Source organism: Pteropus vampyrus, unplaced genomic scaffold (genome assembly GCF_000151845.1).
Source record: "Pteropus vampyrus isolate Shadow unplaced genomic scaffold, Pvam_2.0 Scaffold143, whole genome shotgun sequence".
Classification (NCBI taxonomy): Eukaryota; Metazoa; Chordata; class Mammalia; order Chiroptera; family Pteropodidae; genus Pteropus; species Pteropus vampyrus.
In genome coordinates, this window is record NW_011888924.1 from 1,508,917 (window position 1) to 1,532,617 (window position 23,701).

General features: G+C 49.1%; 1 protein-coding gene across 2 annotated transcripts in view; it reads left to right on the plus strand.

Annotated features, from left to right (window-relative positions):
- The window catches only part of PRKCA (protein kinase C alpha), a 406,973-nt gene that overhangs the window by 335,667 nt on the left and 47,605 nt on the right, over window positions 1-23,701 (plus strand). For both annotated transcript variants that reach the window (XM_011368504.2, XM_023535630.1), the window contains exons 9-13: window positions 13,171-13,308; window positions 14,127-14,300; window positions 16,522-16,613; window positions 19,107-19,169; window positions 20,060-20,198. In XM_011368504.2, coding sequence (XP_011366806.1) covers window positions 13,171-13,308; window positions 14,127-14,300; window positions 16,522-16,613; window positions 19,107-19,169; window positions 20,060-20,198 — 606 coding nt within the window. The remainder of the gene's footprint in view (window positions 1-13,170; window positions 13,309-14,126; window positions 14,301-16,521; window positions 16,614-19,106; window positions 19,170-20,059; window positions 20,199-23,701) is intronic.

Consider the following 23,701-nt stretch of genomic DNA (forward strand, 5'->3'; position numbering starts at 1 on the left):
ACTTATTTTTCTCAGATTAGTACTTGAGAAAGTGAAATTATCGAGTCACGATGGGCTGTTTTAGACAGAAGGTGAAGGGTGAAAGGGAAGTATGCCCGGAAAGTAAAACCTGGTTACCTGGCATTTGGTTAAGCAGCCACCTGGCCAGTTGATGTTTTGTTTTTGTTTTTTTTTTCAGTAATCTTGGGCACCTTGAGATACTAAAGAGCCTTCTGCATCACAAGAAAAGATGAATGATTTTACCGATAGTTTTAATGATAAGTGGGTTTGGTGGTTTTATTCTCATTTATGGAATAATGGCAATCTATGTATAAAATGATCAGGTAACTAGACACTTCATTAACCAAATACCCGCATTGCTCCATCTTTTAGATTGGCCCAGAGCAAAAGAAACATGCATGAATGGAACGGAGCTGTTGATGTGAAGCCATGTGGGGCCACTTAAAGGCCATGAGAGGGGAGAGTCTTGACTCCCTGGGGTTTGGCACGAGTCCTTCCACCATTCCTACAAGAAAGAGTTAGTTCCCACGCCTGGGAGTGGCGCCCGTCTGAGGGGTCACCTTCCTTCTCTCCTTGACCCTCACACCGTGTCCTGGGCTAACTGCCTCTACCTCATGCTTTCCGTCTGCTTTGTAAGGGGAGCCTGTGGTGTGTGATACTGGAGCTTGATTTTTCTAACGGTGCTAACTGTTGTCTTGCGTACCCAGCATTTCCCCCACTAACCTAGCAGTATTTCTCCTTCTCCTGTCTTTTACAGGGACGTCATGTCCGCTTCTTAAAGGTAGTTTTTCCTCCACACCATCCCCTTCCACCTTTTCTTCCACAAAAACGTCTGCCCTGGTTTTTGTGGCTCCCAAGCCTGAGCCTCCACCCATGCTCTGCACTCTTAAGGATGCACTGTGTGTTCTTGAACTTCATGCCTACTGTGTCCTAGTTTATCTGCCTCCGTCCGAATGGCCACAGCCCTCCAGTGAGGAAAAATGCCTGTGTATCGATCACCCAGAGAGTGTACCAGCCCTCCCTGCTCCTCAGACTAGATTCACTAAAAATTTTACCAAGGACATAGCAAAATCTCCTATGAGTCACCGACAATAAGTTCAAGTCTAATTTGAAAGCATCGAATGAACAGAAAGAGTGCATCTTTAAAATGACAACACATCTTCCTTTCTTTCTGTTAGCATCTGTTTCTAATCACATATTAAGACTCATTTCCAGTTTTATATAGGCGTGCATCCACATTAGCATGCAATCAGTATGGCGTGCTTACGCTACGTGTGTGCATTGATATGGAAGATGTGGTGTAGGGAATCGTGGGCTGGAGTCATCAAATGGTTCTGACATTCTCAATGCCTGGCTTAATACTACTCACTGTTTTTCATTTTTTTCTTATTTTTTTTAATTTCTTCTCAACACAACTGTCACTACATAATCAACCATTCTGTCTCCAAACTATCCAATGGAACTTTGCAACTTGCATGTAAATTATTTCAAAAATCTGCTCTATTGTTATCTCTGACAACACCCCCCTCTTTTGGGGGAGCTGGTTGGGGCCATGGACCAGCTGTGCTCTCCATATATTGCCTTTGTTAATAATTAAAATCAGCTCCGGATTGTTATAGCATATTCATGTTAGAACCAACTGGAAAATTTAAACACTCCAATACTTGGGTGAAGAATGTGCAAGGGGAAAATCCCACCCCCTACCCCGAGCTAGATCAACGTAGAATACTCTTGTTAAAAACACCATACGAAGTAAAACATCTAGTAAATAATGTCGTTAAAGTTTCTCATCTCTAGAACTTGGAGCTGACACCACAGATGTGTCCCCATAGCCACGAGAGATTAGTGGCCCAGAGTTACTGACAGTGGGGAGGAGGAAAATATTCTTCGAGGTTTCACAGGTCCTGCAGAGTGAGAGAGCTTTCACGTAGGAAAACGTCAGCCCTTCGAGACTCCTGCCGTCACTGCTCCCTGTCATTTTGTGTTTTCAAACCCTGTCGCACGGGACGGTGCGCTCACTTAGAAACGGCTTCAGAGCTCGGCCACCCTGAGCCACTGGACGATTCCTTCCCTCAGAATGAAAACGTCCTTCGTCCTCAGAGGGAGCAGGTGCCCCGTGACCGTTCCAGGACGGGAGACAGTTCCTGCTTAAAAACGAATACGTCATCTGTCATCTCGTACCCTGTGATTTCAGAGGTCACTGATGAAACGAACTCACGCGGGGTCCTCGGGTCCTAATTGTGTCCCAAACGTCTCTTCCCTGTGTGGTATGACACGCCTGAGCAGTGTGCTTTTTGTCTTTGTTATTTTGTCAGAAGCTTTGTTATTCCGGGGAGAATAATACACGTCTTGTGGGGCTGTATTTCCCAGCGTGTAGAGAAAGCTGGGTGCGGGTGGCAGAACTCAGATGGGGCTGCAGTGGGAAGAAGAAGAGAAGATGAAGGCAAAGCCTTCACCTCTCTGGGCCCCGTCCTGGCAGGTAAACTGTGGCTCCTCCCAACTTCAACGAGGGGCTGTCCCCTGTGCAGAAGGACTGTCCTCTCCCGGGCCCCTCCTGCTGGCAGGACGCCTCTCCCTTTGTCACTCAAAGGAAGCAGCTCAGTGTAGTGGTTAAGGTCAGGTTACTGGCCTCACGTCCCAGCTCCACCACCTCTTAGCTACGTGGCCTCGGGCCACTTGGCTCATTTCTCTCACCTCGGCTTCTCCATCTCTGAAATGGGGCAGTTAAAGTACCAGCCACATAGGGCTGTCGAGAGAAAGAAGGAAGTGACTGAGGAGGCACTCAGGGCAATGCCTGGCGTTTACCCCTCTCAGCAGCCTCCCTGCACCCCCACCCCCCAGTCCTCCCTAACGGAAGCGTCGCTGTGCCCTGCTGTTTTTCTCAGAAGCCGCCCTTAAGTGAAGCCAGCCCTCGGTCGTGCTTTCTAAACCACCCGTGGGCCCTGGGTTGGGAGGACCCCAGTTGTGCGTTAGAGACAAAGAGCCCATCAGGAAAGAGCGTGAGCCCCTACCCCGCCCACAGAAGTGACGTGAGGCGGCCTGAGCTCGTGCGGGATCAGGGTCCGCAGGGGCCCAGTCAGCCACGCCTCTCTTCTCACGTGCGTTGTGTCGGTGCGTGGTCCTGACGTTTCGCGTGCTTTTCGTTGTGGGTCTTAGGACAAGAAACAGATTATTCTACCTGAGGAACGAAATGTCACCTGTGCGTCGGAACTCCGGTGAAAATGGGGCGCCATCGCTCACTCACACCCCTTCTCAGAGTGGCCTCGCTCACCTGTGCGTGAACTAGTCTTCACCTCGGGGCTTCTTCTGAAAAGAGGGTTGTCAGTACCCCGTCCGTGGCTGGTCCCCAGGGACTGTTTCTCTCCGCCGACGGGCTGGGAAGAAGCATGGAGACAGGACTTTCTCCGCCACTCTCTCCAATGGCCATGGGCGAGCAGCCACGTTTGCACAGAACTGGTGGCTTTCGGGGTGGGGGATAGTCATGGTCTCATTCCTCACTCGGGGTGTACCTTTTGTGGCCCTTATTTCCCCAGACCCCCCCCCCAGCAGCTCGTGGGTACCCATAGGGTCACAGTAGTTGAGTTATTTTAAATTTTACTGGCTCTTTCCCGGCCTCTTGACATAAGACCCCCATCCACCTCCAAGGCAGGGAACATTTTCTCTCCCACCCCTCCAAATCTCACCCTCTCCCAAAGTTCCTACGCAGAGGTCCCCTCCTGCCATGGAGACCAGCTCTTACAACACACGGGGGGCTGCTCTGTCATGTCCCCTGAGGGCGGCCGAGAACCCCCCGCCCTCCTTAGGGGGGGGTCCTACTGTCCCTTTGCTTCGTCTCTGCTGCTCTCTGCCCACTTCCTCAGGGAGGTGTGTTTTCTGATGCCCCGGCCCGGAAGCAGCTGCTGAGCTCTGATCACGCCCTTGACCCATGGGGAGGAAGCACCACCCACGTGGGAGGTGGCAGAAAGTCCTCGTCCACTTACAAGTGAAACCGAGGCCTTGGCAAAGTCAGAACCATGGCTGGCGTTCCAGTCCACTTCTGGTGGATCGGTGCCCCTGCTCTTCACCAGGTCAGCCCCGCCCCCCCCCCCCCAGCTGCCTGTCCACCGACTGCCATAGGGACCCGGAGAACAACCCAGAACAGTGCAGCTGCCGCCAGCCTCGAAAGCAGGTGTCCTATTGAACTATAATTAGGTCCCTCATTTTTAAAAAACTGGTGTGGTTTAAAACTGCTCAGTGAAGATAGGATGAAATCAACGATTATGGAAATTTTGTGCTAAATTTAATTGCTGTCGGCTCCGCTTTCAAAATGCTGCTGTCAGTTAGAGACATTTTATTAAAAAAATTTAAATTGATTGAGCAAGCGTATCCAGCATTTTAGGGAAAGGATCCTATTTTTTTATTTTACCTCCGCGTGGGTGAAGGTTGGAGACCCTTTCACTAGGGGTCCAGACCAGCTGCACGGGGATGGAGAGGGTCCCGGGCTTTATCGCCATTACTGGCTTTCATCGTGGTTATCGTTGTCATTTGTGTTGTTTTTAATTCAGGAGCTGCCGTTCTGTGACCATTTAGCTCCAGTCAGATTTCCCGAGTGGTAGCTTTTGTATTGAATTCTGCCCTCGTGTGACTGTCATCATTTGTCATCATTTCCCAGATCGCTCTGTGTTTCTGCTTTTAAGACAAACGCAGCGGCTCTCTCAGACCCCTCCGGGGCTTCCGGAAGCCCTCGCCGCCTCCCTTTCCCCATTTCTTGCATCTGTGACTTGCAAAGTCTGGGCCCAGGCACAGGTTTGAGAAGAGATTCAGGAGACACAGAGACATGCAGAATAGGTTGGCGTTTTATTGTTTTCTAGGAATAAAGCACCCCGCGACTCTAAAGCACACTTCTGGCATCATACAGATTCTGTTGGCATTATGCAAAGCCCTGGCTCTCACATGAGAGATTAAAGGTATGACTGGGAAGGCAGAATGTGTGTGTCTTGTTTGTGCTGTTTTGCAACACTTAAGGGAACTTTACCTCTGCACCAGACACTGAACCTCAAAAAGATCCTAGTCCAGATGCAATCTGTTCAGAAAATAAATACCACAAGAGGGCAGTAAAGATTTGCAAATAAAAGAGTCCATTGAAACCTGCACGTGGATAGCAATGAACTTGTGCCTGCATCTCTTCACTTTTTGATGGATGTGAAGATGGGTTACCTCTTTATGCTCCCAATTGCTCCGTGGTTTTAGGGACTCATCGGGATGCTGACAAGGCAAGCTGTCCAGGGTTTCTTTATGTCTGCATGGCACCTGCAGTCTGTTCTGGTTTACACGGGCGCCAGCCCATTTCCTATCTATTCTGCTTTCCTAGCACAGAAGAGAATTCTCTACTTCTAAGCAATGTTGGTGGCAGCCTGGAAAACAGATGGCATCTGTGAGTTCACGTGGCTTCTGACCCTGCCACGGCCAACTGATAAAGCTGGGTCATTGTTAGTCCCAAAGGGAAACGTTCCTAGCGGGAAAAGGATGGAGGGCTCAAAAAATTACTTAAGTGCCACAAATACCATAACAGTAACATGCCGTGGCCGTATCCACTCACCCAGGCCTTTCTCTAAGGTAGGCTTCAGACGAGTGTGTCCCGTCAGCCTCCTAGTGAGAGAAAGACAGTCTTTTTGCAAGAGAGAAAACTTGGAAGGGGTAAGTTTTCGGTCCCAGTATCCTTCCGTAAGTCTGGACTCAGCAGCTGGGCAGAACGAAGGGCATCAGCCTTCCCGGGATCTTTTTAGCAGGTCAGACAAGTAGCAGTCCTTGAGCCAGGCAGTGACAGCTAGCCTAAGGTGTGTGTCAGCATTCACGGGACAGCTCCAGAAGGGCGGGGAAAACTAGGGTAGCTGGAAAGAAAACAGCACGGCAGGATGCTGGAGGCGTGAGATGCTCGGTACAAGAAGAACCAGGCCCTCTGCATTTTCCACATTGGGCAAAGTGCTAATATGTCACGGGTCCCACGTTTCTCCTGAGAGTATGGTTCAGTTGCCGTGACAACGGAGGCCTGCCTGCTTCCTGTGAGTTGGTTTCGACAGTGGCAAAAAGCCTAAGTGGATGTGTCCATAAAAATATTTCTCATTAAGAAAATGACTTAATGTGCTTTCCCTTACATTTCTGCTCCAGTGAGTGGGGACTTCACTCACCAGGCTTTTTGGCTGCGAGAGAGCTTTTTCCTGTACGAGTCAGCGTATCAAGCATCATGAAAGAGACTGAATAGTAATTTAATTCACATGCCTTTGAGGTTCTTAATTGTTGCTGTCCTGATAAGTTAGCAATGAGATACAGATGTTTTATTTAAATCTAACTGCAAATGAGGATGAATGATTTGAGAACCTGCATGATATAGGGCAACAGTAGGCAAACGACAGCCCACAGGCCAAATTCTGGCTGCTGCCTGATTTTGTAATTAAGGTTTTATTGGAACACAGCCTCACCCATCCCCTCATTCATTCATGTAGCTTTCACACTAAAATGGCAGAGCTGGGTAGCTACAACAGAGACGGTATTTGGCTTGCAAAACCCAAAATATTTATTATCGGTCCTTTTACGTTTGCCTCCCCTTGATATAGGAGGATGAGCACTGAATTCAAAGACCAGAGTTCTCGACTCAGAGCCCAGGGAGGAAAATTGATTTAGGCTCATTACTCAGCCTCCTCATCTGGAAGGTAGTGGCCTTGATGAGCTTATCTCCAGCTTCCCTGCAGATACTGAAAGCTCGGTCCCAGTGGTGCTGTCTGTTGAAGATTACATCCCCCATGGAGCAGCTCTTGGCACAGGGGAGTGAATCTCTGCAGGGCAATCCAGGTCCTGTTCCAAGGACCAAAATAGAAGAAATAGCATCCTCGTCCGCCTCCCCCAGCGCTGCCACCAACTTGCTCCGTGGCTGGAGAGAGTGGAGTTAGTTCCCTAGACCTCAGTGTCTTCACCTGTACCCACGGCAGGTTGGACCTTCCCAAAGACCCTCCTGTGACTGTCAGGCTCCGGTTCTGGGATCCTCCCTGTGGTGCCAGCCGGAGAATGAACGATGCGCCCCTGTGATTTGCCCGTCCAGCTGTGATTCCCGACCCCAGGAGAAAACTTCCTCGGCAGGTGCCCACACAGTTGTGTGGGAGGAATCACAAGGCCCCTCGCCTCCAGGTTATAGTTGCAGATTGAATGGCCAGATCTGAAACAGAAGTAGTATTAGAAATTCCAGCCATGAAGTTAGACACAGGATCTAAAAGAAACCAAGGTTCTGCCGTCAGGAATTAGGCCGCCCCGGCTCTCTGGGTTACCTTGTTTCTCTTTGACTTCGCATGGTCAGATTAAAACGTCTGGCCTTGTCCACCAGCCTTTGCAATACCTGTACCTCTTGACCCAGAAATTCCACATTAGGAACCTAGCCTGGAGGAGATTAGGGATATGCATAAAGATGGGACTACGAAATCGTTTATCTGCATGTGAATGAAAACTGGAAATAACCTAGGTGTCTAACAGTAGGGGAGTGGTCAAATCGACTAACATGGAGCCACGCCAGTGGGGCATTGTGCAGTTACCAAAATCACGCGGCAGAAGAGTGCTTATAACGTGAAAAGTTCACATCGTATGAAGGGGAAAGCAGGTTGCAAACTAGAACTCTACATATTTCAAAGGCATTATTGAATATATGAAGGAAACATGAAAAAGAATTAGAAGCATATCCACCAAAACGTCAACAATGTTTATCTCTGGGTGATAAAATTATGGATGTTTTAAATTGTCTTTTTTTTTTTTAACTTATCCACGCATATTAAATTTTCTAAAATAATTTATAACATAAATGTAATAAAATGTATTATATTTATAATAAGAAGCAGCATTATAGTAGAAATTACTTTAAAGCAATCATTCTGCTTTAAAAAGTTTTATATCAGAAGTAATTGCCTTCCCCGCATACATGTTCATTCATTCCTTCTAAAAGTATCTGAGGCTCTCTCCTGGACACTGGAGATAGATCAGTGGACAGAACAGATGAGATCAGTGGAGGGAGAAAGAGAAATACACGATAGGTAGTGAGAAGAGTGTGAGGGGACACACACCACGAGAAGGGGACCTCGGGGTGCCATGTCGAGCAGGGCGGGGCAGGGAAGCTCAGGGCTGAAGCATCACCTGGGAAAGCATCCTGTGTCTGGGTCAGAGGAAGCCGAAAGCACAAAGGCCCTCAGGTGGCAAGCATGCTGGGCATGTTCCAAAGATGAAAAAATAGCCAGAGAACAACAGGCATTTTACTTACCTGGCTGTGCTGCCCAGGATGTTATGATGCCCATTAAGTAGCATCATCTTAACCCGTTGCCTGGTTACTGAGTGGGAGGTAATAGATGTCGTGACTCGTGGCTTGTTAGAAATACATGAGCTGTGCTTTGTTGACAGAATCATTGAAGCACCTTCCCGATTCCTTGGAGGCTTTCCTCTCCAGAAATCACTCGATTTCACTTAACTAGTGTTGTAGTGGGTGCAGGTGAACACACAGTCACCTTAGACGTAAGATACTCTGCTGAGGTAGGTCCCTGATTACATACGGCATAGCTATTTCTGTTACTCGTGGAGCGGCACCGAAACCCCAACAGTAGTATGTTGCCAGGGTTGTTCGGAGAAGCCCTGAACATGGAACATTTTCATTGTAGGAAAGAAAAGTATAAAAGAAACCCACAGTTCTTCATTTGCTTCTACCGTCGATCACTGTTGTCCTGTCTGCCCTTGGAATCTTAGAAGCAGAAAGAACCTTCTGTTGTAGGGTTCATCTCTTTACACTATGCAAAGGTCTTTGATAAATAATTTCTACCAGGCTAGGAGACACAGTATCATTGAAGACACATTCACAAAATAGATACAAATGGATGCAGTTACCATAGTCGAATGGTAAAGCGTTCTTTGGACGGTTACCTGAAGGTCCTGTGCTGTAGGCTAGACCACTGGGAGACGGGATTCCATTTAAGTCTCTGCATTTGTACTGGAGAGGAATCTTTGGGTTTGGGTTCCTACTGCAGACAAGTCAGCACCTCTTGAAGGAAGTGCTGGGCAGGATGCTGTTGTGTTAGAGGCTGGCAGCTTATGACTCTGTACTTTCTCTGTGTGTTTGTTCTGTTTCCCACATACCAAAGTTAACATATGATTATTGTACAAAATTCAAACACTGCCGAGTATCTACAGTATTAGGTTAAACCACTGGGAATTGCTATTACTGTAGGTCAGATTGTCACATCTCAGCTGTTGCAAAAAAATGGTCCAGCTTAATAGAAAATGAACGTCTACCGCTAGCCCATCCTGCATAGATTCAGTGTCATAGTTTGGCACATCCACCTCTCAGTTTTAATTCGTTTCTAGCCCCCTACTCATGAGTCGAATGTGGAGAGCCTCTCACCATCCACACAGACAGCTCCTCAGACACAGTGCACGCTTCAGCCCCAACCTCCGAGAATTTGGATTTGCAGTATTCAGATTTACTTTGTGTGATGTGCTTTACATGTGCCCCCATGAGAGTCCTTTAAATTGAGAACACCTTCGATGATTGCAAAACCATTATGACTTTTCAAGAATATCTCTTGTATGAAATGAGACGCATGTCGGTTATTATTAAATTTTTGATGGGGAAAGAACACAGCCTGTTCTCACAACCTGGTCATCCAGTTAGCATCACGATGACCTGATGCTAATGTGCCATCTTTCAAGGAACTTAAAATTCTGAATTCTGAGTTGTTTCATCATTGCCAGTAAACCATGTTTCGGTCTAATTTTTTTAAAAAGCGTGCTGACTCTTCAGCATCTAAAGTCACTTTAGTCTAGTATACAACACTATCTATCATAGTTTTCAGTTTTATCTTCTCTCTTAAAACTGCCTTTGCCTTTTTAATAAGTCAGGGTCTTTGTTTGCACAGTCTTCGCCCCTAAGGAGGCTACCGCAGATAAATGTTTACCAGTTGCCATATTAGGGAAAGACCAGGTGATGTGAGGGAGAAAAGTAGGAAGTTTGGGAGGAGGAGTTCTCTGAAGACACGACAGGTAAGCTGGACCTAGAGGAGGAGGAGAAGTCAGCCAGGTGAAGGTCAAGGTCAGGGGAACATTGCAGATACTGTCTGGGGCAGGATTGCACTCTGGCAGCTTGGCAGGGAGTGATGGACCGGGGCAGGAATCGACAAGGTGGCTGAAAGCAGACTGGAGGCCGAGGTCTGGGCCATGGAGACCCCCTCTCCTGGGGGTGTGGAGACCCCCCTTCCTGGAGTTCCTGTGCCTTCTCTGAACGCAGGCCCCCGGCAACACAGCTGCCAGGATGGCCACTGGCTGTCTCCTCCAACTCCATCATTTACTAGACCCAGGTTGACAGAGGGACTAGGCCCAAGTCAGGCCCAGACTACTGAGATTTTGAGACGATGGAAATTCTTTTACCACAGAAGAGCTGCTTCTGAAAACTCAGTATTGGAGGCGCCTCTATGCCATTCAGCAGCAAGACCTACGGATGACCGTGTGGACACGGCTCTGGAGGCACATTCTGTCGGGGAAACCTGGACACGCTGTCACTGCCATTGGCTGGATGACCACATAGAGAACCACTAGCTGCTCTGATGCTCTGTCCGGCTCCACCTCCTGGGGCCGGGAGTCTCTTCTGTGACATCCCTCCTAAACCTCACCCATCGATTTCAGAGCCGAGTCTAAGATCACTTTGCAGTTGGGTTCCAAAATACTCAGATGCAAAAAACATTTTGTTTTGTTTTGTTTTGTTTTGTTTTGCATTTACAGCCCGTTAGCCTGACTTTGGGGGCAAAATCTTGTCCTTATAACTAGACTAAGGTCAGATCATAGCACAAAGCTCACAGGGCCCTTGCTGGGCGATGGCCCCAGTGACGGCAGTAGATGCACATGTGTCAAAGCCCCTGTCTGTACGCTGGGGGCCGACACCGACATCAGCCCGCGTCCCTCCGTCAGCACCCACGGCGGCAAAATGTGTCGAAGGAGCAGTGACTGGGAATGCCCGTGAGTCAGAAACATCTGATGAGGGCCACACTCAGCTTCCCAGGTCAACATGCTCTTTGTTTCAAGCACTTCAAAGCAATGCGTCTATTGTGTCTGGGTCTTTTTAGATGTTATCGTCAAGTTCCTGATGATATGAAAATAATCTCTTTGTACTTCTTTCTGATAACTTCATCTCTTTATACGTCGGAAGGGCAGAACAGAGTGGCAGAGTCTGTACTCTCCTCTCAAACTCAAACTTCTCGATGATTCCTTTAAAGTGGGACACAAACCAGACGATTTCTCAGCTTGCCGTCATTCCTGGGGCAGCGGGTCGGAGGCCGGGGGCTGGCCCCGGCTCTGATGTCATGCCAGGGGTTAAGTCCTGGCGCTTTGTCGCAAGTCTGTCTTAAAGTTCCTTCCATCCGCTGTGAAAGTGGAGGCCAGTTCATGTGCCGCCGCCGTTCAGGTTCTGTCTTCACAGAGCTTGGGCCCCAAGTTCCTACGTGCGCTGCCAATTGGGGTGTATTGCAACTGTATTAAATACTCTCAGCCTTGAAACAAAAACGTCAGGGCCGCCTTTCCGCCATGTTTTAATGTCTGTGGTTAAACGGGTGTGCTCGTTCATCAGAGCACCTGCTTCCAGCCGTGAGGTTCGACCCCCTTACAAACCGGTTCTATTTATCAGAGAGAAGCGTGGCCTCGCAGCCCCGCATCTGATGAACGCAGTCTGGCTTCATGTCTTCCTTCATTCAGCAGAAATGTCGAGGGCACACCCCACGCCCAGCGCTGTGTTAGAGCTGGGGTTCCGGAGACCGCTGACGGAGTTCATTCTGCTAAGGCTCCTTCAGCAGAGCCTGGCGCGAGGCAGCTCACTCTGATTGTGGGATGGAGAGCTGCTCAAAGTGTAGATGGCCCCTCAAAAGGCTTCTCTGCTGCTAAAGAAAATATTTCAAATCCTACATTTTCCCCCCAAGAGCTGGTGCCAGTGCTTCGATCACATGATAAAGCCCCCCAAATGTCTTCTTTGCTCCCCACGTGCTCTTGGTAACCCCCTCATTGACCCGAGTGATAAGCTGGCACCTGCTCCATAGCTCAGAGCTGCATCTAGTCATGTCTTCTGTGCGGGAGACAGGGGTGCACCCTGTCACTGAGCATGTGCCAAAGCAGGAGCCTTGGCCCTGCGACTCAGGGCTGTGGCCCCAGGACCCTGGCCTGTCAGCAGCTGACATGTCTAGCACCTGGATCCCTCACCGCCAGGCAGATTTCGAAATGCAGAATCCCGGCGGGAGCTTCTCCGTCCCCTCCAGACTCCTTTGCCGGGTGTTGAGATGTTCCCGTGGGACCTCACTTGTCTTTCTTTCTTGGCTGAGCCCTCTTACTTTTTCCCTTTGACGTGAGACGCTAACGTCCCCTTCCCATCCCCCTCTCAGGAGAGTGGTGAGGGCATCATCTCTCGAGGACCTTCGTGTGGCATGAGTCTCATTTATAAAAACTCCTTTTGGTAATTGCCATGTCCCTGACCAAGTATTCTTCAGGCCCAAAGGGCTGAGCCTGTTTTGTGTGAAACCAGAGTCTCGGGCGTCTCACTGTTTCTCTTCACGAGTTCAGTTCTCGACTTTAAAAAACACCCTGTTTTTCATTCCGTGGCTTTTAAAGGAGAAATAAATCACCCCCACGGCGGCGTGCCTTTTAAGCAGTTCCTCTCCAGAGGATACTCTTCCCCCCTTTATGCGTGGATACAAGTTTCCTCTATGCAGATCCATGTTAAATTGGAAAACCTAGAAATAAGAAAAATATCAGCACACAGTTTATTTCTTTTATTATGTTAACTGTCACAAAGCACCAGTTTCTCCCCAGAAGTTAACCTTTTATATTCCAGAATGAGACTCAGCCTGCCCTTGATAGAGCCCCGTGGCTCCATGCTTCATTAACTGTATAAAGAGTTGCCTCTTGATAAGTAAGGGCATTTTTATTTTTTTGGTACTTTGCAAATGCTGCCCTTTGGGTAAGTATAGCTACTGAGTGTGAATAGGTATTTCATCATCCTCAGGTTCTTTTTCTTACCCTGTCCCACCTCCCACCTCCTACCTGGCATCAAGCTTAGTTACAACCGTTTTCTATCAATCTTTTCCCTGGGGGGAAAAAAAAATGATTGTTTTCATTTGTGTGCTTGTTGTTTAGAAAGCCAAGCTTGGCCCCGCTGGTAACAAAGTAATCAGTCCTTCAGAAGACAGGAGACAACCTTCCAACAACCTTGACAGGGTGAAACTCACCGACTTCAATTTCCTCATGGTCCTGGGGAAGGGGAGTTTTGGAAAGGTAAGCAGGAGGTCCTGCGAAGTGGCCGGGCTTTTGCACAGCATGCTGGGATCATCTCGTTCTCCCTGAGCTTTCCAGAGCCGCCCTTTAGGTCTCTGCTCTCCTTACTCATTTCCTGGATATATCCTGCTTCATGTCATTAAATGCAACTGTATCCAAAAAGCCACAGGGTTCACTGTGTGTCACTATTTCAGTGTTTAGAACAGAACGGGTGCTCCAAAATGTTGGCTGGATTCCAGAATGAATAATTTTCACAACTAAAATTAAGTGTTGACTCGTGGGGTGGTGAGCGAATGTAATAATTAAGAGATACTGAGCTGAGTTTCTTCAGCGATCAGCCTGTATGTCTGTCTACATGTGGCTTTTCTGGCCCCGAATTTCAACATAGATCCAGGAACTGATTTCGACCCTACCTTTTTCACTGTCCTGGATTCCTGACTCGTAGGAAGCCTATAAAGAACAGTCACATTGTTGCCAGAAGGATGCTCCCGAGAAATGTGCATAATTCAAAACTTAACGCTAAGATTAATGTTGCAAAGTCCTTTAAGCGGGCGCAACAGCGCCATCGTGTGGCAATAGCCTACACAGTACCCAGATGGGACAGCTTAGAAATTATACAGTGCTGGAGGGATTTAGTTTGCAATGACTGGCAGGCACTATTTCATAGTTTGCACAGAGCGGAACTTGACAGATGTGTTCGTATCACACATGTCCATCATTGCACGTACTGTCCGAGCTGTCACCCGGCCTGGCTCCTCCCCACCCCAGCGCCAGAAGAATGCCTCGAAGTTTCCCGGTTGCCCTTTGTCTGCTCTCAGGTGATGCTGGCCGACAGGAAGGGAACGGAAGAACTGTACGCTATCAAAATCCTGAAGAAGGACGTGGTGATCCAGGACGACGACGTGGAATGCACCATGGTAGAGAAGCGAGTGCTGGCTTTGCTCGACAAGCCGCCGTTCCTGACACAGCTGCACTCCTGCTTCCAGACGGTGGTAAGGACCCCCGGGGACACACCACACGGCGTGCTCTCGAGGGCTGCCCCCCAACCCAAGGGTTCTCAGCATCTGTGTCCGCCTTCCTCCTGTGGAGAAGGCTGGAGAAAGGCATAACCAGGGAACTACTCCGCCCCACATTCTTCTCTGCCAAGCAGAGGTGACCTGGGGACAACCTCTCAGTCTTGTGCCACTGGCAGATTTGGAGCGTCCCCTCTCTGTAATGTGCCCTACTTAGAGACTTGGCATTAATTCCATTTAATTCAGCAAACGTTTGTGTCAAAGGTTTTCTCCACGCCAAGCAACGTGCTAAGACTTAGAGCTACAAACACAATGAGGCGACTCACAGTCCTGGCATTTTAAGACCGCTAAGCCAGCTGCCAAGCATTGCCTTGGGACGTTAGGAGATTCGATTTCATAAAAGAGAATGTTCTTTTTTATTTTTTTTTAACGCACACAGCAGGGGTTAGCAATCTGGCCTGTTTTGTACAGCCCACGAGCTCTAAGAAAGGTTTAAGAAATAACACTACTTCATGACATGTGAAGATCAGACGGAATCCAGACATCAATATCATAGTCTTCTCAGACTGTTCATGCTCGTTCATTTACCTGTCATCCACAGCTGCTTACGTGCTGCACAAGCGGAGTTGAGTAGTTGCAAGACACACGCAAAGCCTGAATCATTTACCGTCTGGCCCTTTATGGGAAAAATTTGCTGAGCCCCGTCGTATGGTATAACTAAACAGGACAAAAAACTTCCAAAGCACTGATCAGCTAGCGGTTCGTGAGGCCCGGGTGCTGGCATGGTGTTTGCCAGTGGCCTGCCAGAAATATAAACATCGAGAAGGGACCCCAGCGAGGCTTTCCACCTCGCAGTGGCTGTCCTTTTTAAGATACGACTTAATAATCTGTAGTTGTACCTGTATCTGTAGTTGCAACCATTGTGATTTTTATTATTCTCATCTTCCCATTGGCCAGAAACTGATTTTCTGTTTTAAGTCTCTCCTCAAAATCTCTCGGGAGGCATCCCTGCATACTCTCGGATTTTAGAATCTCGAAGTGGTAATAGCAGCCACACAATCTCAGGATGGGCAGTGGGGCCGCAGAGCCCTGCGCCGGCCACTGCGTGTCAGCCTTGTGCCAGTGGCCTGCACAGCTCCCTCCTGGCAGCATCTAAGTAGCACCAAGGAGAGAAGGATGATGGGCCTGGAAGAGACAACTATGTCTTGAATCCCAGCCCGGATCCCGTAACCCTGGTTACACTGATTAAGCTCCAGAAAGCTCCAAAGCAGAGAAATAAAGATGAAATTAAAGTTCATAACAGGAAAGCTAGAGATCGAGGCTCCCAGAGCCATATCCTGGCTATTAGCAGCAGCTTCATCATTTTTTTCTCCCCGTGCAACACTTTAATGTTTAATAACCTCTGCGAAATGGCGATGTTTTCTAGAAGAGAGCAGAGGTCAGCTCTCGCCTCGGGGTGCTGTGTTGTTAGTTATTTCACCGTTAAATCCCCTCCGTTTCCCCACCTGTATTAGTGTCACATCCTCAGAAATAGGAAGGTTCGTTTGGTTCTCAGATGCATGCCCTTCATGGGGCCAGCACTTAGCCTGACAGTGACATCAAAAACAATATTTTGGGCTCATGATGGATGCAGAAGGACATTTGGTTAGCCTCTCCGTTTCCAGCCCCCTCCCCCACAGTAAATGTCATTGAGCATTTATAATTTATAAGCCCGACCCAACTCACGAGATTTGTCTTCAGAAGCATCCCGTTGAGCACATGACCACATTACTCTGGCATGCCTCTGAGACATGCCTCAGAAACACTAGTTAAAATTAAATAAGTGGCCCACATGGAGTCTTCACACCCTCCCTGACTTAGAAATGTATCATGTCTGTATCATGAAATGTATCATGGGAGAAAAGGGAAGACCGTCAGAGGCCGTTGCTATCATAGGGGCCACACGTAGCCAGGAGGGAGCTGACATGTTGACAGAGAGCCAGGATTTCAGACTTACGCCATGGCTTTCTGCTTCATGCGGTAGGGTTTTCTATTGATTCTTTACTTGGGGGGGGGCAGACATCGAAAGGCCCCACTGAGCAGATCTGTCCGTGCGGCCCACGTATTTTACTAATGAGAAAGCAAGACACAGTCTGCGAAGGGCGAGGGGGGCCGCCCCGCCCGCAGAGGCACCACTGACGTGTTGACCCTTGGTCCCCAGGATCGGCTCTACTTCGTCATGGAATACGTCAACGGCGGGGACCTCATGTACCACATCCAGCAAGTAGGAAAATTTAAGGAACCCCAAGCAGTGTGAGTATTTTTTTTTTAAGTCCCTTCCTTTAGACACACAGTCTCCCAAGTGGGAACTTCTGCTGGATGAAACAGGAACGCAGGGCTCTGCCCAGTTCGAGGTGCAGCGCTCTGCCCCACCTCCCCCACCCCCGGGGTCAGATTTGTCAGCAGCGCCCGTCTAAACATCTCCTAGGGAGAGGATTCTTCCATGTCTTGTAAGTTGGAGACGCTGGCATAACCCCTAGTCACCAAATCCCACCCTCGTCTCGAGTCAGTCTCCTTTATTGAACACGTGGTTGGCCACCCACAATGAAAGGGGACCGACCGACAAGACATCTCAGAGTGTGAAAGGAATGAGGGGCGCCCGGCCCTCGGGGGGCTCACCGCCTGGCCTGAAAAGGGAGACACCACTCAACAGCTGCAATGCACTGCCGTAACTTTAGAGGTGGCACAGGACACCATGCAAACCCCCCGGAAAGAGGGGTGTAGGGGGAGGATGTCCTCGGAGAATGCCCAGCCCGGAGGTGTGAGAGATGGAGCGAGGTGTGGAGGGGTAGGGAATGCGGGGCGCGGGAGTGATAAGCCTGTGGAGGGCCTGGCTGAGGGGCAGCAGAAGGCTGGATGGGGCGTCATGGGGACTCAACATTGGCAGGTTAAGTTTTCACAGAGCTCAGTGGCCAAGAGGAGGAGGGAGGATTGGGGGGAGTGCAGTGGCTGGTGCACGGGGCTTGGTAAAGGTCTATGCCGAGGAGAAAGAATGGAGCCGTGATCAGGGTTTGACCTTGGAGCCAACGAGGGGTGTCTTTGAGAAGCATCCTGGAGGAAGAAAACCGGAACTCGGTGACTGGGGGTGCTGAGGAGAGAGGAACCTCTTCTGGTGACACCCCACTGTAGGTTCGGGCGGGGGCAGCCAGCAGAGAGGAGGCGGTTTGTGGGGAGAATCGTGAGCTCGGTTTGGAAGTTTTCATGGGGACGTGCCTCGGAAGCCGGGATACAAGAGTCAACAGCCCAGGGATGAGACGTGGGCTCTGGGGGAAGATGAGATTCGCCCATGTGAAGGGCGGGCCTGGATACCTGGAAAATCATCCATTTTTCAGGGGCCAGGAAGTCACAGGAAACTCAACGGGAGCAAATCTAAACAAACAACTGTTTCATTTCCCTCAACAGGGATGCACAGCGACCATGTTCCCTGATGAATCAAGTTTGCACATGCTAACAGGACTCTGGCCGATAGTCCACCCACAAGATAACTCTGAAGAACTTGTGGCCTGCGTGGATGATCTGTCCTGGGGAATTGACTGAAGGCAGACTAGGGAATTCATGGGTGGCAAGCTTACAAAATGCAAAGGCGGATTTTTCTGTTTCCGTTTTTCCTTTTCAATTTTCAGAAATGCCTCCGCTTATCCCCTCTCTTGTGTTCTCAGTCATAAAGCTTTAAAATGCTCCGATTGTCAAATAAAGCTCGATAAGACAGAGCCGTGAACAACAAATAGCAGAAAAGCCTCCTTGTGTTGTAAAGTAACGCGAGGTGTCTCGTCGGCCCCCTTCCTTGTCTCCGTGTTGCCAAAAGGTTTTATTTTAAAAATACGGAAAAGCAGGAAAAGTCGTGGAAAAGTCACTTGTAAGCCCATCTCCTCTCCCTCCCTGCCGCATCGCTCTCTCCCACCAGCTCCCAGAGCTGCCGCCCCCCATTCTGCGAAGAATTCCGTCCTTATCACTCATCGGGGAGCTTTCTCTGCTCATGTAGACGCATTGCTTATTTTAAGTCTCCTGGGTGTGATGTTTGCACAGGCACAGTTTTGTGGCTTCTCAGACTTCAAAGACTCCCAAATGCAATACAAATTTTAAAACATCCTTCAGCGTGTATTCTGCACTTCAGATATTAACCTATTAACAGTTTCGAAGCGATGGCAGTAACTGCTTTTTATGATGAAGTATTTAAACGGGTAAACTCAGCTATGAATCACAGTGTGTCCCATTTATCCCTGCACTTGGGGTTGGCGGGGGGGAGGGGTGCGGTGAGGTAACCAGCTAAAGGGCTCATCACACACCATACTTTGTCTTCCAGGGCATAATTGGATTTTCAAACACTAACGTGTTCTGTTCCTGAATAGGAAAATGGTCATTTTCTCCACCCTGCCGTAGTCCTGACATAGAAGAGCCACTCTCAAAAAAAAAAAAATTGTATTACGAATTTCTCTTAAGCAGTAAATTACCTGTCCGCCCACCCCAGCCAAGAAGTGCTTGTTTCTAGGCAGATAATCGACGCGTCTTGTTGGTTTATTAGCTGTATCATTCCCAGGGGAAAGTGGAGAGAGGAAGCAGCAGAGGGCAGGGCGAAGGGTCAGCAGAGGGTCGGGAGGACATGTGTGCGGCATTGCTGGTCTCTGAGGTCTCTCACAGGTCTTACACTCTGTTACCTCTTGGACGCCTGAACTTGGGAGGTACCAAGTCAACAGGAATTCAGAGAAGCAAGCCAGAAACCTGACCAGCATTTTTTTTTTTTTCCAGATTCTATGCAGCAGAGATTTCCATTGGATTGTTCTTTCTTCATAAACGAGGAATCATTTATAGGTATGTAGTGAGGCTCCACCACCATCGGTGAAGCTGAGCGTTGTGCTGGACCTCTGGGCCTCCGTGGGCATGTGATTCTGAGATGGGGACTTAAGACACAGAGTTGATCATCCCCGAGGTAGCAGAGACCTGCTGGGACCCACCTTTGTCCGGGCAAATCAGAACCACCTTCTGATTTCTGGACCTTGCAAGATGTATCTTGTTTCCGCTTTCCACGAGAAAACACGCTTTTCTCTCCACCAACACCTCCTTCCACTGCCTTTTATTTGGACGGAAGGTCAGGGAGCAGTGGAAGCTGAATTTCTATTAGATGCTCAGCCGGAGAAGAACACGAGGAACCAGAGAGAGGCGAGGGGCAGGTGACGGAATTAAATTCTTCCGGTGGTTAGCTGCAGCGGACGGTCTGGAGCCAAAGAAAGAAGAATGTTTTCCAGTGTCAAGGGAAGAGTAATTAAAAGGGCACGTGGTGCTAGGCAGAACAGCAAGGGTGCGAGTGTGACCCAGTGCGGTGAAACACTTGTGCTTTTTGCAAACCTGGTTGTGCGTCAGACCCCGCTGTGTGGGATACTAACAAATCAAATGACCGGGCTCTCCCCGGACCTGCCAAACAGGTGATTCGCTTGCACAGCCATCGCTGGGAATTGCTAGTTCAGCCATTGAGTCATTCATTCCACATGCATCTATTAGGTACCGACTGTCTCCTAGGCCCTACATTAGGCTCTGGAGATTAAAAAGTAATAAGAATAATTCCTGGTCCCCACTCTCTTGGGCCTTGTATTTAATATGCTGTTGAGATGGCGGCTCGTCAGGCATCCGCCTGTCTCGCTAGCTCCAGAGCAGACGAGGGTACGTCGGGGGAAGGACGCTGATGTTATCACGCCTCCTTGCAGGGATCTGAAGCTAGACAACGTCATGCTGGATTCAGAAGGACACATCAAGATTGCCGACTTTGGGATGTGCAAGGAACACATGATGGAGGGAGTCACGACCAGGACCTTCTGTGGGACCCCGGATTACATCGCCCCGGAGGTAGGGACCCCGGTTCTCCTTATTTCCTAGACCAGCGCCTTCCAGCTGCAACCACAGCTCCCTTGGGGGTTATGGGGCCATCAGTGAGTCACCGAGTCCCTGTGCGAACTATAACCGCGAAATAGACTCCACCAGGCTAATAGGAGCAAAGCAGAAAGAGAAGGTATGGGGCCTCATTGCACACAACAAGCGTCTGTCTTGTTCCGTGGAACTTTAGTTTTCATTATGTGCACCTGCGAGCTAGTCGCACGGTAAAATGTATTTCTTACATGTTCGTGGTCAAACAATTTAAGAAACACTGTTGAGCAGGGAAGGAGGGATCTCGCTTGTGAAAATGTTCCGCGTGTATAAACGGGGTCAGAAGGTGGTTCCAAGGATGGCTTTTCAGCAAAATCAGAGTCATTAGTGCTCTAAACGACACGTTAGAACGGAGCATGGTGCTGAATCTAGGAAGAACATAGCTTCATGGAGTGGTTAGAAGCAAAATGGTTCCAAGGTTCGTATGTTTACAGCAATGGCCCTACTGCTTTGTCTCTCTTATCATGCATACCGAGTCATTTTCTTCCTATTTTATGAGGCTTTCTACATGCCAGTGAGAGAATGGGCTACAACCCAGGGTCGCTGTGTGGCTGACTTTCCCTGCACACACGGCCCTGTGAATGGAATAATATTTTCCCTATTGAGCTGAGCACACAGCAAAAATAATGGATTCGGAGTTCGCCCAACCTTCTGCTTTTCACAGGGCTCTCACGTTAGCCGTCGGCAGCTTTTATGGCATTTGTCAAACATGTCACCCCACGCATTGATTTCGGAGGCAGGCAGTACATTGGGAAAGACATGAGCTTAGAAATCATACCGGTGTGAGCTTCAATCCTGACTTTCATTTGCAGGCTGTGGGAGCTCAGGTTAGGTGCTTAACCTCTCTGAACCCGTCTCTGCAGTGGCGAGTTAGGAATAATAGCAAGCTCTATGTAGAACCGCTATGAGGATGAACGTGCCTGATCCAATGTTTGGCACTTAGTAGACCCTCAGTAGCAGGTGTAACTCCAAGAGGGAAGCTAATTTATAGTCCTTTGTTAAAGGCTTTTTTGTCTGTTACAGTCCTAGACAGCACGGAAACATAGAGTTAGAATATTTACTTAGAAACTTAAGTTCCAAATTACATGGCCAAAGCTGATATGTTATCTTGATGGTTAACTTACTGGGGTTATTCCCCTCAAAGAACTCACATGTGAGTATCTCCAGGCATCACGTGAGCTTGAATAGTCTTATTTTCAAACATGAAGTATAGCGAGGTGGTACAGTGACAGAAAACGCTCTCCTGAGGCAGCATCGCTTCGGAAGCCTTGTACAGGCTGACGTGGATTCAGTAGACTGTGATTATGAGCTGTGCCAGCTCCACATAACACCCACCGGACACCGTAAAAGCTTGGTGGCAGGGGATGGGAGCAGTTTTCGAAATAAAAGCCTCTGCCGATCAGACGAGTAGCTTCCTATGTCCAGTGACACCTCCGCCATCCAATACCACCAGGGATGACAGCGTCCCACGCAGGTGGAATTTTCCAAATGATCGAAGCTCGTCTTTTCAGTGTTCCTCGTTGTACTGATTTTCTCTTGCGCCTATGACAACTGCAAACTTAGTGGATTAAAACAATACAGGGTTATCATCTTACAGTTCTAGAGGTCAGAAGTCCAACATCAGTTTCACTGGTTTAAAGTCCAGTTGTGGGTTCAGCTGCCCCCGCTCCGGAAGCTCTGGGGAGACTGCAGCACCTGGCCCTTCTCAGCCCCTGGGGGCCGTCCCCAGCCCTTGGCTCCATCCTCCGTCTTCTACGCCAGAAGCCTAGTGTCTTATCATCTCTGTCTGTGGCTTTTCTCACTCCAAACCTCCAGCCTCCCTCTCCTAAGGACCCGGTGATTATATGGAGCACCATCCCCCCGACCCCGACCCAGATAATCCAGGATCTTCTCCCCATCTCGAAATCCTTAACTTAATCCTATCTGCAAAGTCCCTTTTATGGGGTAAAATGAACATGCTCAGTTTCCAGGGGTAAGGACATATACACCTTCGGGGTGGGGGGCCATTTCAGCCTCTTACACTCATGATGGCGTCCTAACTGCATGTGATAACCTCCCTACTCCCTTCCTCCACCTAGATGTACTTCTAAAGTATCCTGGTAACTCTGGGCCTTTTTATTTTATTTTATTTTTTACTTGCGCTCAGTCGCGTGTCTGTTTATTTCGTTCTGTGCAACGCGATCTCCTCTGGCGGTTCAGTTTCATCCTCACAGGGCGGCCCCGCTGTGGTCCTGCTATAACCACACTCACCTCCCTCCTGACATCCCTCCCTCCACCATCCCTGACCCCTGGCAGCCATTCCGCTATTTTTCATTCTATAATTTTGTCATTTCAAGAACGTTCTCTGATGGAGTCAGACAATACGCAACCTTGTGAGACAGGCTTTTTCATCTGAGCGCTATCTGGAACTCCAGTTGCCATGTTTGAGTACTGCTTCTACCCCTGGGTCAAGTTACTTAAACATTCCACAGCTCAGTTTTCTCACCTGTAAAATGGGGATGATAACCCCATAAGGATGTTGCCTGCAGCGTGGAGTATTGTCTGTCCCAAGGCAGGTAGGTCCTGCCATTCTCATGGTCCGCCTTTGCCACACGGGATGACGAGCCTCTTGCAGCCTCCTGCCAGCCCCTCTTAGAAGACCCTGGCTCTCGCCGTCATTTTGGAGGAGAGCAGAGGCTAGGCTGGCCTGGAAAGACTCTTTGAACCGAGAAGTTGATTGCCATTTAGAAGGTACCAGAAGAAGATGGTGCCTCTGCGGGGCTGGCCATGTCATGCTATGAACCTGAGAACAAGCTATCAAAAGAGCTATCCTGAGAACACCTGTCAGGGAGAGGGATGCTGGGAACACACCATCAGAGAGCGTGGTGCAGTGAAAACCAACTTTGGGCCTCTTACTGCACAGAGGATAACGGGGTCCTCAGTTTCCGCCAGCCTTCATTCCTCTCTTTCTATCTACTTTACAAGCAATAACACGGGGAGCACCCCGCCATTTTTTGAATGTCTACTACGTGCCAGACACCTTACGTACTCGTCCTCGGCCCCCATAAATAACCTCAGAAGGAGCATAACGTCAGGCCCGTGTCTCAGGTGAGATGCCCGATGGCAAAGTCATGGTCTGAGGCCACGTGACTAAGACATGCTGGAATCAGGCAGCAACCCCAGACTCAGGCCGCCTGCAGGCCACACTAAACGCTGCTCAAACCCCCCAAAATTTCACGTGTTCAGAGAGCATTCTGCATGCTCACTGTGCCGAGGGTGGTGCCACTGGGGGCACAGAAGTAGAGGGGGGCCCTGCCCCCAAAGCGCTGACGGTTTAGCAGAGGCAACACCCAACAAGCAGGAACCAAAATCATGTTTAGGTTCCAGCTGACCTTCACTGAAAAACAAGCTTCACTTACTTTGGAAACTCAATCGACAGCATCTTC